Source organism: Polyodon spathula, chromosome 8, assembly GCF_017654505.1.
Source record: "Polyodon spathula isolate WHYD16114869_AA chromosome 8, ASM1765450v1, whole genome shotgun sequence".
Classification (NCBI taxonomy): domain Eukaryota; kingdom Metazoa; phylum Chordata; class Actinopteri; order Acipenseriformes; family Polyodontidae; genus Polyodon; species Polyodon spathula.
This window is the reverse complement of record NC_054541.1, coordinates 51,270,486-51,282,985: the sequence shown is the minus strand read 5'-3', so window position 1 is coordinate 51,282,985 and position 12,500 is coordinate 51,270,486. Positions and strand designations below refer to the sequence as shown.

The 12,500-nt window shown below is 51.3% G+C and overlaps 1 protein-coding gene across 1 annotated transcript in view; it reads right to left on the bottom strand.

Annotated features, from left to right (window-relative positions):
• The window catches only part of LOC121319163 (pseudouridylate synthase 7 homolog), a 26,993-nt gene that overhangs the window by 8,251 nt on the left and 6,242 nt on the right, over positions 1–12,500 (bottom strand). The window contains exons 2-5 of the mRNA XM_041256342.1: positions 12,190–12,343; positions 3,835–3,946; positions 2,998–3,075; positions 2,540–2,668 (exon numbers count right to left, since the gene is read on the bottom strand). Coding sequence (XP_041112276.1) covers positions 2,540–2,668; positions 2,998–3,075; positions 3,835–3,946; positions 12,190–12,343 — 473 coding nt within the window. The remainder of the gene's footprint in view (positions 1–2,539; positions 2,669–2,997; positions 3,076–3,834; positions 3,947–12,189; positions 12,344–12,500) is intronic.

Here is a 12,500-nt window from a genome sequence, read left to right as displayed (position 1 = left end):
GCGTAGTAATGATGAATCCGCTCTCCCTCCCAGCTCTCTGCCCACTACACCACACTGCCTCCCTCCCAGCCCCTCCTCTCTCACCACCACACCACACTGCCTCCCTCCCAGCCCCTCCGCTCTCTCCACTACACCACACTGCCTCCCTCCCAGCCCCTCCGCTCTCTCCACTACACCACACTGCCTCCCTCCCAGCCCCTCCGCTCTCTCCACTACAACATGTCTCCCTCCCCGCCCCTCCGCTCTCACCACCACACGTGCCTTCCTACCCAGTCCCTCCGCTCTCACACAACTACAACACACACTGCCTCCCTCCCAGCCCCTCCGCTCTCTCCACTACACCACACTGCACTCCCTCCCAGACCACCTCAGCTCGCCACTACACCCACACTGCCTCCTCCCAGCCCCTCCGCTCCCACTACACCACATGCCTCCCATCCCAGACCTCCGGCTCCGCTCTATCACCACTACCACACACACTGCCTCCCTCCCAGAACACTACCTCTCTCCAATACTCTGCTCTTCCTTAAAACACCACACTGCCTCCCTCCCAGTCCCTCAGCTCTAGCCACTAGACCACACTGCCTCCCTCCCAGCCCCTCCGCTCCCACCACTACACCACAATGCCTCCCTCCCAGCCCCTCCCCTTCCGATCCAATACACCACCTGCCTCTCCCTCCCAGCCCCCTCCGCTCTCACTACACCACACTGCATCCCTCCCAGCCCCTCAGCTCTCTCCAATACACCACACTGCCTCCCTCCCAGCTCTTCAGCTCTCCACCACACCACACTCCCTCCCTCCCAGCCCCTCAGCTCTAACCAAGAGAACACACTCACTGTCTCCCAGCCCTCCGCTCAGCTCTATCCACTAGACCACACTGCCTCCCTCCCAGCCCCTCAGCTCTAACCACTACACCACACTGCCTCCCTCCCAGCCCCTCCGCTCTCTCCACTAAACCACACTGCCTCCCTCCCAATCCCTCAGCTCTCTCCACTGCACACATACTGCCTCCGCTCTCACCACACCAACCTACGCTCTCAAGCACTAAACCCACACTGCCTCCCTCCAGTCCCTCTGCTAGCTCCACTACACCACACTGCCTCCTCCCAGCCCCGCTCGCTCCATCACTACACCACACTGCCTCCCCTACCTCTGCCCCTCACGCTCTCTCCACCCCTACACCACACTGCCTCCTCCACTCCCAGCCCCATTCCAGCGCTCTCTGCTCTCTAACACAACACACTGCCTCCCTCCCAGCCCCTCCGCTCTCTCCACTACACCACACTGCCTCCCTCCCAGCCCCTCCGCTCTCTCCACTACACCACACTGCCTCCCTCCCAGCCCCTCCGCTCTCTCCACTACACCACACTGCCTCCCTCCCAGCCCCTCAGCTCTCTCCACTACAACACACTGCCTCCCTCCCAGCCCCTCAGCTCTCTCCACTACACCACACTGCCTCCCTCCCAGCCCCTCCGCTCTCCACTACACCACACTGCATCCCTCCCAGCCCCTCCGCTCTCTCCACTACACCACACTGCCTCCATCCCAGCCCCTCAGCTCTCTCCACTACAACACACTGCCTCCCTCCCAGCCCCTCCGCTCTCTCCACTACACCACACTGCCTCCCTCCCAGCCCCTCCGCTCTAACCACTACACCACACTGCCTCCCTCCCAGCCCCTCCGCTCTCTCCACTAGACCACACTGCCTCCCTCCCAGCCCCCCCGCTCTCTCCACTACACCACACTGCATCCCTCCCAGCCCCTCCGCTCTCACCACTACACCACACTGCCTCCCTCCCAGCCCCTCCGCTCTCTCCACTACACCACACTGCCTCCCTCCCAGCCCCTCCGCTCCCACCACTACACCACACTGCCTCCCTCCCAGCCCCTCCGCTCTCCCCACTACACCACACTGCCTCCATCCCAGCCCCTCAGCTCTCTCCACTACACCACACTACCTCCCTTCCAGCCCCTCCGCTCTCTCCACTACAACACACTGCCCCCTACCTCCGCTCTTCACTCACATACACAACACTGACCTCCCTCCCAGAGCCCTCCGCTCTTCTCCACTACACACACTGCCTCCCTCCAGCCCCTCAGCTCCTCTCCACACACTAACCACACTGCATTCCCTCCCAGCCCTTCCTCTCTCCACTACACCACACTGCCTCCCTCCCAGCCCCTCCGCTCTCTCCACTACACCACAACGCCTCCCTCCCATGCCCCTCCCGCTCTCTCACTACCACTACACCACCACTGCACTCCCTCCCAGCCCATCCGCTTCCTCCACACACCTCGAGCTCTCCAACACACTGCTCTCTCCACCTCCCTCTCCACTAACCACACTGCAACATACTTTCTCATCTCTCTGTGATTCAGTAGTACAGACAGATTGATACATTACGATGGTGTGATTGAGGGAGTGTTATGATTGAGGAATCATATCATCATAAACAGCAACTGCCGGTGTGTACCAGGGGCAAGTCTGTCATGTTCCTTCAGCCTCCATCCCAGCTCCAACCAGAAGCCTGGTCTCACCTGATCACCACAGTGAAGTGGTTTCCCTGCAGCTCCCCCAGTTTCAAGGGGTGTTTCTGGTAGGAGAAGTTCCCTAGCTTGAAGTTCATCAGGCACGTGTTGAGTTGAAAAAGTCTCTGAGCAGTGATCCTAGGAGGGAGAGAGAGGGAAAGGAAGAGAGACAGGGAAAGACGAAGCAATGAGACTACATGTTTCCTAGATTAAATATATACTTTAGTTCTGAAAAAAGCAGGACCATCAAATTGAGTTTATTTTAACTGTTTAAAATACCAAATATTACATACCAGGTTCCCCTAGTTTAGATTTTTCAGTCACATCTATTGACTTGTACTGAATACAAAAGCACTGAGCACAACTGAAAAGCAACCTGAAAGCTAGTCCCCTGCAGACTGATCTGCAACTGGAGAAAATGAAGAAATCCAAAGTGCAAGGAGAATGAACTGAAGGGATGCACTTACTTTTGCACAGCAATCCTCTGGACGGTGATTGCTCTTTTGTCTTTGGTTCCCATGTAGGAAATGAGGTTCGGCTTTATTCTGCGGGATGCAAAACGATTGTCATTAGATGGGGATCTTTGTATCCAATCACCAGCAGAGGTACTTCTGCTGTATACCTCTGCCCTCAACAAGGCAAGCACAGCACCAACTTCTTACTCCCTTTGTCAAGGAATTAAATGCTATTTGTTTTCTCCCCAGTTACTTTAGAAACAAACATAAAAAACAAAGGTTTCTGTAGTAAAAGATGATTCACATTTTAACTTAAATTTGACATTCAAGTATTGCACACACAGTTATTCACAGCCAGACTCCAGACTGTTTCCATGCTTGTTTGAATGACTGGTATGTAATAATGAAGGGTGTGTGTTGTTGTGGGATGTCGCCACGCCTCACTGCCTTGTCTTCTACTGCCCGAGAAGTGACAACACACTGGAGTTCCAAACTGCAGTTATATCATGGCTCAAATTATAAACCACAACAACAATGGGAAGACTCCTTGCAAAGCAGTCTGATCCATCCTGGTTTTACTAGGAGTTTAATAAGACACACCTGTTATCTATACACACTGGGGCTGATCAAGCTCCTATGTCTTATTTCCATCCCTGAAATGAACAGTGGCAATGTCCTGAGATATCGCCATGGCTATGCCATTGAAATGCACAGGAGGGCAATCTTCATCATTGTGCAACAGGGGAATTACAACACTGACAAATCCCATACGAGACACACTCAGTGGATTGCTCTCAGCAGGCCAGCGTGTCGACCTTGCAATACATGAATGAAGCCGGGCAGCCTTGCCTGAGGAACTTGGAGAGCACGTTGATGGCCTCCATGGTGTCCTTGTTCTCCTTATAGGGGGTGCAGTGGCAGAAATTCCCTCTGCTCTTGGGCCATGAGTGCTTCCTGGGAGCTTTAGAGTCAGAGAGAAGAGGCGTTCTTTACTCATTCTGCACTCAAACCCAACCCTAGAGACCTCCCTTACAGCCCTCTACTGCAAGCACTACACACTACCCAGAAACCGACCTCTGTGTGTGTGAGTGAGAGTCTGTACAACTCACATCAAGTATCTCGCTTCAGCCTGCTTGATAATTCAACTATTTAATTATAAATTAAACACGATCAGCAGCTAAAAATCAGTCTGGTGTGTTTAGGGATACCTTCTCTCACAGGATACCCTCAGACACATCTCAATGGGAACATGGTGTTTGGAGGTCTCTACTTCCCCTCTCAGCAGTGTACATGCCTCCCTGCCTCCCTGCCTCCACCCTTCCCACTCCCGTTCCCCAGCCCGGCCTGGTGCCATCTCATTACTCACAGAGCGGAGGGCAGGCGATCCTTACCTGGTGCAGTTCGGAGCTCTGTCCAACCAGAGAACAGCAAAAGGAGCACAAAACAGTGTTACTGAGGTTAACTATAATTCACTGAGAGTCAGTGTGCCACAAGGAAACTGAAAACAATTATAAAAGGGAAGGTTCTGGTAGCATGCGATGAGGAGTCAGGAAATGTCGAGTGCCAACTTTTCTGTGCAGCAGAGAGGGAAGCTGCACTGGAATGCAAACATTTTTATTTGAACAGCCACGCGAGTTGTGTAGCGTCTGGGATACTCCTGCACATACAGTAGTTATGTGAGGGCAATTTCCCAAATTCACTAACTATAACCGCATTTTACATTCACTTATATTACTGCTGAAAGAGAATAAGCTGATGTGGTTGCTGACTGCTGCGATTGTGTGCAAGGGGAAGTTTCTCCTTCCCCAGGATATATCAGGGGCCGATCACATGAACGCCAGAGGAGGAAGCATCTGACTTCATCTACAGTGAAAAAAGCAGTCTGCTTGGGAGAGAGAGCTCAACCAGAGCAATGTGTGTTACAGAAAGGTTAAGATGCACAGAAATGACTTTAGGGAGGTATTGGTGGATCTGCAGGTTTGGGATCTAGTCTGAATCTATCCCAAAAACAATGTGCAATGCATTTGAGACCTGCTTCCACACGCATGGGACATGCAGCAAACTCTCAGCTTCCCGAAGCTCCCTCCCAGCCCATCAAGATGGGAGAAGAAACCACATGCAGGGAGTGGACACTGGGTACAACAGAATATACAGCATGCACCAAACAACGAGCATACTGACATCATGGCAATAAAATACATGAACAGGAATTAAATGGAAGCAAACCCATCCAATATATACATGCAGATATTGAATATCTGTCTGCCAAACACAAATTTCATTCTGTTACGAACTGCATTAGAGAAATCAATAAAAACAAAAGCCTCCACAGGCAAGCCTTGGCAAACGCTTCATTTCACCTTCAAATACCCTTGCGTTGAGACAAGGTCAGAACAGAGAGAGCGTTAGAACAGAGATAGCACAGTGAACAGAACACACAGAGACCGTACAGCACAGAATCAGAGCCAGAGAGCGCTGGAACAGTGACAGCACAGTGAACAGAACACACAGAGACCGTACAGCACAGAATCAGAGCCAGAGAGCGCTGGAACAGTGACAGCACAGTGAACAGAACACACAGAGACCGTAAAGCACAGAATCAGAGTCAGAGAGCGATAAGAAAAGCGACAGCACAGTAAACAGAACACACTGAGACCGTACAGCACAGAATCAGAGCCAGAGAGCGCTAGAACAGCGAGAGCACAGTGAACAGAACACACAGACACCGTAAAGCACAGAATCAGAGCCAGAGAGCACTAGAACAGCGACAGCACAGTGAACAGAACACACAGAGACCGTAGAGCACAGAATCAGAGCCAGAGAGAGCTAGAACAGAGAAAGCACAGTGAACAGAACACACAGACACCGTAAAGCACAGAATCAGAGCCAGAGAGCGGTAGAACAGCGACAGCACAGTGAACAGAACACACAGAGGCTATTCAGCACAGAATCACAGCCAGAGAGCACTAGAACAGAGACAGCACAGTGAACAGAACACACAGAGACCGTACAGCACAGAATCAGAGCCAGAGAGCACAAGCACAGTGAACAGAACACACAGACACCGCACAGCACAGAATCAGAGCCAGAGAGCAATGAGAACAGCGACAGCACAGTGAACAGAAAACACAGAGACCGTACAGCACAGAATCAGAGACAGAGAGCGATGAGAACAGCGACAGCACAATGAACAGAAAACACAGAGACCATACAACACAGAATCATAGCCAGAGAGCGTTAGAACAGCGACAGCACAGTGAACAGAACACACAGAGACCGTAAAGCACAGAATCAGAGCCAGAGAGCGCTAGAAAAGAGACAGCACAGTGAACAGAACACACAGAGACCATACAGCACAGAATCAGAGCCAGAGAGCGAGAGAACAGCGACAGCACAGTGAACAGAAAACACAGACACCGTACAGCACAGAATCAGAGATCAGAGGCGATGAGAACAGCGACAGCACAGTGAACAGAACACACAGACACCGTACAGCACAGAATCAGAGCCAGAGAGCGCTGAGAACAGTGACAGCACAGTGAACAGAACACACAGAGACCATACAGCACAGAATCAGAGCCAGAGAGCGCTATAACAGAGACAGCACAGTGAACAGAACACACAGACACCGTAAAGCACAGAATCAGAGCCAGAGAGCACTAGAAAAGCAACAGCACAGTGAACAGAACACACAGAGACTGTACAGCACAGAATCAGAGTCAGAGAGCGCTAGAAAAGAGACAGCACACACAGACACCGTACAGCACAGAATCAGAGCCAGAGAGCAATGAGAACAGCGACAGCACAGTGAACAGAACACACAGACACTGGACAGCACAGAATCAGTGCCAGAGAGCGCTAGAACAGAGACAGCACAGTGAACATAACACACAGAGACCGTGCAGCACAGAATCAGAGGCAGAGAGCGCTATAACAGCGCCAGCACAGTGAACAGAACACACAGAGACCATACAGCACAGAATAAGAGCCAGAGAGCTCTAGAACAGAGACAGCACAGTGAACAGAACACACAGAGACCGTATAGCACAGAATCAGAGCCAAAGGGCGCTAGAAAAGAGACAGCGCAGTCAACAGAACACACAGAGACCATACAGCACAGAATCAGAGCCAGAGAGCGATGAGAACAGCGACAGCACAGTGAACAGAACACACAGACACCGTACAGCACAGAATCAGAGCCAGAGAGCGATGAGAACAGTGACAGCACAGTGAACAGAACACACAGACACCGTACAGCACAGAATCAGAGCCAGAGAGCGGTAGAACAGCGACAGCACAGTGAACAGAACACACAGAGACCGTACAGCACAGAATCAGAGCCAGAGAGCGCTAGAACAGAGAGAGCACAGTGAACAGAACACACAGAGACCGTACAACACAGAATCAGAGCCAGAGAGCGCTAGAACAGCGACAGCACAGTGAACAGAACACACAGAGACCATACAGCACAGAATCAGAGCCAGAGAGCGCTAGAACAGCGACAGCACAGTGAACAGAACACACAGACACCGTACAGCACAGAATCAGAGCCAGAGAGCGACTGAGAACAGAGACAGCACAGTGAACAGAACACACAGAGACCGTACAGCACAGAATCAGAGCCAGAGAGCGATGAGAACAGTGACAGCACAGTGAACAGAACACATAGACACCGTACAGTACAGAATCAGAGCCAGAGAGCGCTATAACAGAGACAGCACAGTGAACAGAACACACAGACACCGTAAAGCACAGAATCAGAGCCAGAGAGCACTAGAACAGCAACAGCACAGTGAACAGAACACACAGAGACTGTACAGCACAGAATCAGAGTCAGAGAGCGCTAGAAAAGAGAAAGCACAGTGAACAGAACACACAGACACCGTACAGCACAGAATCAGAGCCAGAGAGCGCTAGAAAAGAGACAGCACAGTGAACAGAACACACAGAGACCGTACAGCACAGAATCAGAGCCAGAGAGCGCTAGAACAGAGACAGCACAGTGAACAGAACACACAGACACCGTACAGCACAGAATCAGAGCCAGAGAGCGCTAGAACAGAGACAGCACAGTGAACAGAACACACAGAGACCGTATCAGAGCCAGAGAGCACTAGAACAGCGACAGCACAGTGAACAGAACACACAGAGACCGCAGCACAGAATAGAGCCAGAGAGCAGAGAGACAGCACAGTGAACATAACACACAGAGACCGTGCAGCACAGAATCAGAGGCAGAGAGCACTATAACAGTGCAAGCACAGTGAACAGAACACACAGAGACCATACAGCACAGAATCAGAGCCAGAGAGCGCTAGAACAGAGACAGCACAGTGAACAGAACACACAGAGACCATACAGCACAGAATCAGAGCCAGAGAGCGCTAGAACAGAGACAGCACAGTGAACAGAACACACAGAGACCGTATAGCACAGAATCAGAGCCAGAGGGCGCTAGAACAGAGACAGCACAGTGAACAGAACACACAGAGACTGTACAGCACAGAATCAGAGTCAGAGAGCGCTGGAACAGTGACAGCACAGTGAACAGAACACACAGAGACCGTACAGCACAGAATCAGAGTCAGAGAGCACTAGAACAGAGATAGCACAGTGAACAGAACACACAGAGACCGTACAGCACAGAATCAGAGCCAGAGAGCGCTAGAACAGCGACAGCACAGTGAACAGAACACACAGAGACCGTACAGCACAGAATCAGAGCCAGAGAGCGCTAGAACAGCGACAGCACAGTGAACAGAACACACAGACACCGTAAAGCACAGAATCAGAGCCAGAGAGCGGTAGAACAGCGACAGCACAGTGAACAGAACACACAGAGGCTATACAGCACAGAATCAGAGCCAGAGAGCACTAGAACAGCGACAGCACAGTGAACAGAACACACAGAGACCGTACAGCACAGAATCAGAGCCAGAGAGCGCTAGAACAGCGACAGCACAGTGAACAGAACACACAGAGACCGTACAGCACAGAATCAGAGCCAGAGAGCGCTAGAACAGCGACAGCACAGTGAACAGAACACACAGACACCGTACAGCACAGAATCAGAGCCAGAGAGCGATAGAACAGCGACAGCACAGTGAACAGAACACACAGAGACCGTACAGCACAGAATCAGAGCCAGAGAGCGCTAGAACAGAGATAGCACAGTGAACAGAACACACAGAGACCGTACAGCACAGAATCAGAGCCAGAGAGCGCTAGAACAGAGACAGCACAGTGAACAGAACACACAGAGACCGTACAGCACAGAATCAGAGCCAGAGAGCGCTAGAACAGCGACAGCACAGTGAACAGAACACACAGAGACCGTACAGCACAGAATCAGAGCCAGAGAGCGCTAGAACAGCGACAGCACAGTGAACAGAACACACAGAGACCGTACAGCACAGAATCAGAGCCAGAGAGCGCTAGAACAGTGACAGCACAGTGAAAAGAACACAAAGAGACCGTACAGCACAGAATCAGAGCCAGAGAGCGCTATAACAGAGACAGCACAGTGAACATAACACACAGAGACCGTGCAGCACAGAATCAGAGGCAGAGAGCACTAGAACAGAGACAGCACAGTGAACAGAACACACAGAGACCATACAGCACAGAATCAGAGCCAGAGGGCGCTAGAAAAGAGACAGCACAGTGAACAGAACACACAGAGACCATACAGCACAGAATCAGAGCCAGAGAGCGCTAGAACAGCGACAGCACAGTGAACAGAACACACAGACACCGTACAGCACAGAATCAGAGCCAGAGAGCGCTAGAACAGCGACAGCACAGTGAACAGAACACACAGACACCGTAAAGCACAGAATCAGAGCCAGAGAGCGGTAGAACAGCGACAGCACAGTGAACAGAACACACAGAGGCTATTCAGCACAGAATCAGAGTCAGATTGCACTAGAAAAGAGATAGCACAGTGAACAGAACACATAGAGACCATACAGCACAGAATCAGAGCCAGAGAGCTCTAGAACAGCGACAGCACAGTGAACAGAACACACAGACACCGTACAGCACAGAATCAGAACCAGAGAGCGCTAGAAAAGAGAAAGCACAGTGAACAGAACACACATACACCGTACAGCACAGAATCAGAGCCAGAGAGCGATGAGAACAGCGACAGCACAATGAACAGAACACACAGACACCGTACAGCACAGAATCAGAGCCAGAGAGCGATAGAACAGCGACAGCACAGTGAAAAGAAAACACAGAGACCGTACAGCACAGAATCAGAGCCAGAGAGCGATGAGAACAGCGACAGCACAGTGAACAGAACACACAGAGACCGTACAGCACAGAATCAGAGCCAGAGAGCGCTAGAACAGCGACAGCACAGTGAACAGAACACACAGACACCGGACAGCACAGAATCAGAGCCAGAGAGCGATGAGAACAGCGACAGCACAGTGAACAGAACACACAGACACCGGACAGCACAGAATCAGAGACAGAGAGCGATGAGAACAGCGACAGCACAGTGAACAGAACACACCGAGACCGTACATCAGAGAATCAGAGCCAGAGAGCGCTAGAAAAGAGATAGCACAGTGAACAGAACACACAGAGACCGTACAGCACAGAATAAGAGCCAGAGAGCGCTAGAACAGTGACAGCACAGTGAAAAGAACACAAAGAGACCGTACAGCACAGAATCAGAGCCAGAGAGCGCTATAACAGAGACAGCACAGTGAACATAACACACAGAGACCGTGCAGCACAGAATCAGAGGCAGAGAGCGCTATAACAGTGCAAGCACAGTGAACAGAACACACAGAGACCATACAGCACAGAATAAGAGCCAGAGAGCTCTAGAACAGAGACAGCACAGTGAACAGAACACACAGAGACCGTACAGCACAGAATCAGAGCCAGAGAGCGCTAGAACAGAGACAGCACAGTGAACAGAACACACAGAGACCATACAGCACAGAATCAGAGCCAGAGAGCGTTAGAACAGCGACAGCACAGTGAACAGAACACACAGACACCGTACAGCACAGAATCAGAGCCAGAGAGCGCTAGAACAGAGACAGCACAGTGAACAGAACACACAGACACCGTAAAGCACAGAATCAGAGCCAGAGAGCGGTAGAACAGCGACAGCACAGTGAACAGAACACACAGAGGCTATTCAGCACAGAATCAGAGTCAGATTGCACTAGAAAAGAGATAGCACAGTGAACAGAACAAACAGAGACCGTACAGCACAGAATCAGAGCCAGAGAGCGCTAGAAAAGAGACAGCACAGTGAACAGAACACACAGAGACTGTACAGCACAGAATCAGAGCCAGAGAGCGCTAGAACAGCGACAGCACAGTGAACAGAACACACAGAGACCGTACAGCACAGAATCAGAGCCAGAGAGCGCTAGAAAAGAGACAGCACAGTGAACTGAACACACAGACACCGTACAGCGCAGAATCAGAGCCAGAGAGCTCTAGAACAGAGACAGCACAGTGAACAGAACACACAGAGACCGTATAGCACAGAATCAGAGCCAGAGGGCGCTAGAAAAGAGACAGCACAGTCAACAGAACACACAGAGACCATACAGCACAGAATCAGAGCCAGAGAGCGTTAGAACAGCGACAGCACAGTGAATAGAACACACAGACACCGTACAGCACAGAATCAGAGCCAGAGAGCGCTAGAACAGCGACAGCACAGTGAACAGAACACACAGACACCGTAAAGCACAGAATCAGAGCCAGAGAGCGGTAGAACAGCGACAGCACAGTGAACAGAACACACAGAGGCTATTCAGCACAGAATCAGAGTCAGATTGCACTAGAAAAGAGATAGCACAGTGAACAGAACAAACAGAGACCGTACAGCACAGAATCAGAGCCAGAGAGCGCTAGAAAAGAGACAGCACAGTGAACTGAACACACAGACACCGTACAGCGCAGAATCAGAGCCAGAGAGCTATGAGAACAGCGACAGCACAATGAACAGAAAACACAGAGACCATACAACACAGAATCATAGCCAGAGAGCGTTAGAACAGCGACAGCACAGTGAGCAGAACACACAGAGACCGTAGAGCACAGAATCAGAGCCAGATTGCTCTGAGAAGGCTTCTCTTGCTCTCTTGTTTTGGGGCAGCACGTGGGTGAGTGGATTTCAGAGACAGAGTGAAAAAGTATTTGGCTCACTACAACTACCACCAGTACCTGCGAGTGCTTTCTTCTCAGCAGCATGGTAGGCCACAATGAACCTGCGTCCAGGGAACAGAGACTTCACTGCCTGGAGCAGTAGGGTGCGCTTCTCTTTAGTGTCCTCCAAGACCTCAGGGGAGAGGGACAGAGAGACAGGAATACAGACACACTACACAGCCTGGAGCAGCAGGGTGCGCTTTCTTCCCAGAAGGGGATGTTTAAATTCACAATAATAATTCTTACAAGACTTCACTCACTGAAGGCAGTGCATAAGAATGAAGCTGCCCCCCCCCCCCGCTCTGTCACTGCCTGCTCCTCCTCCTCCT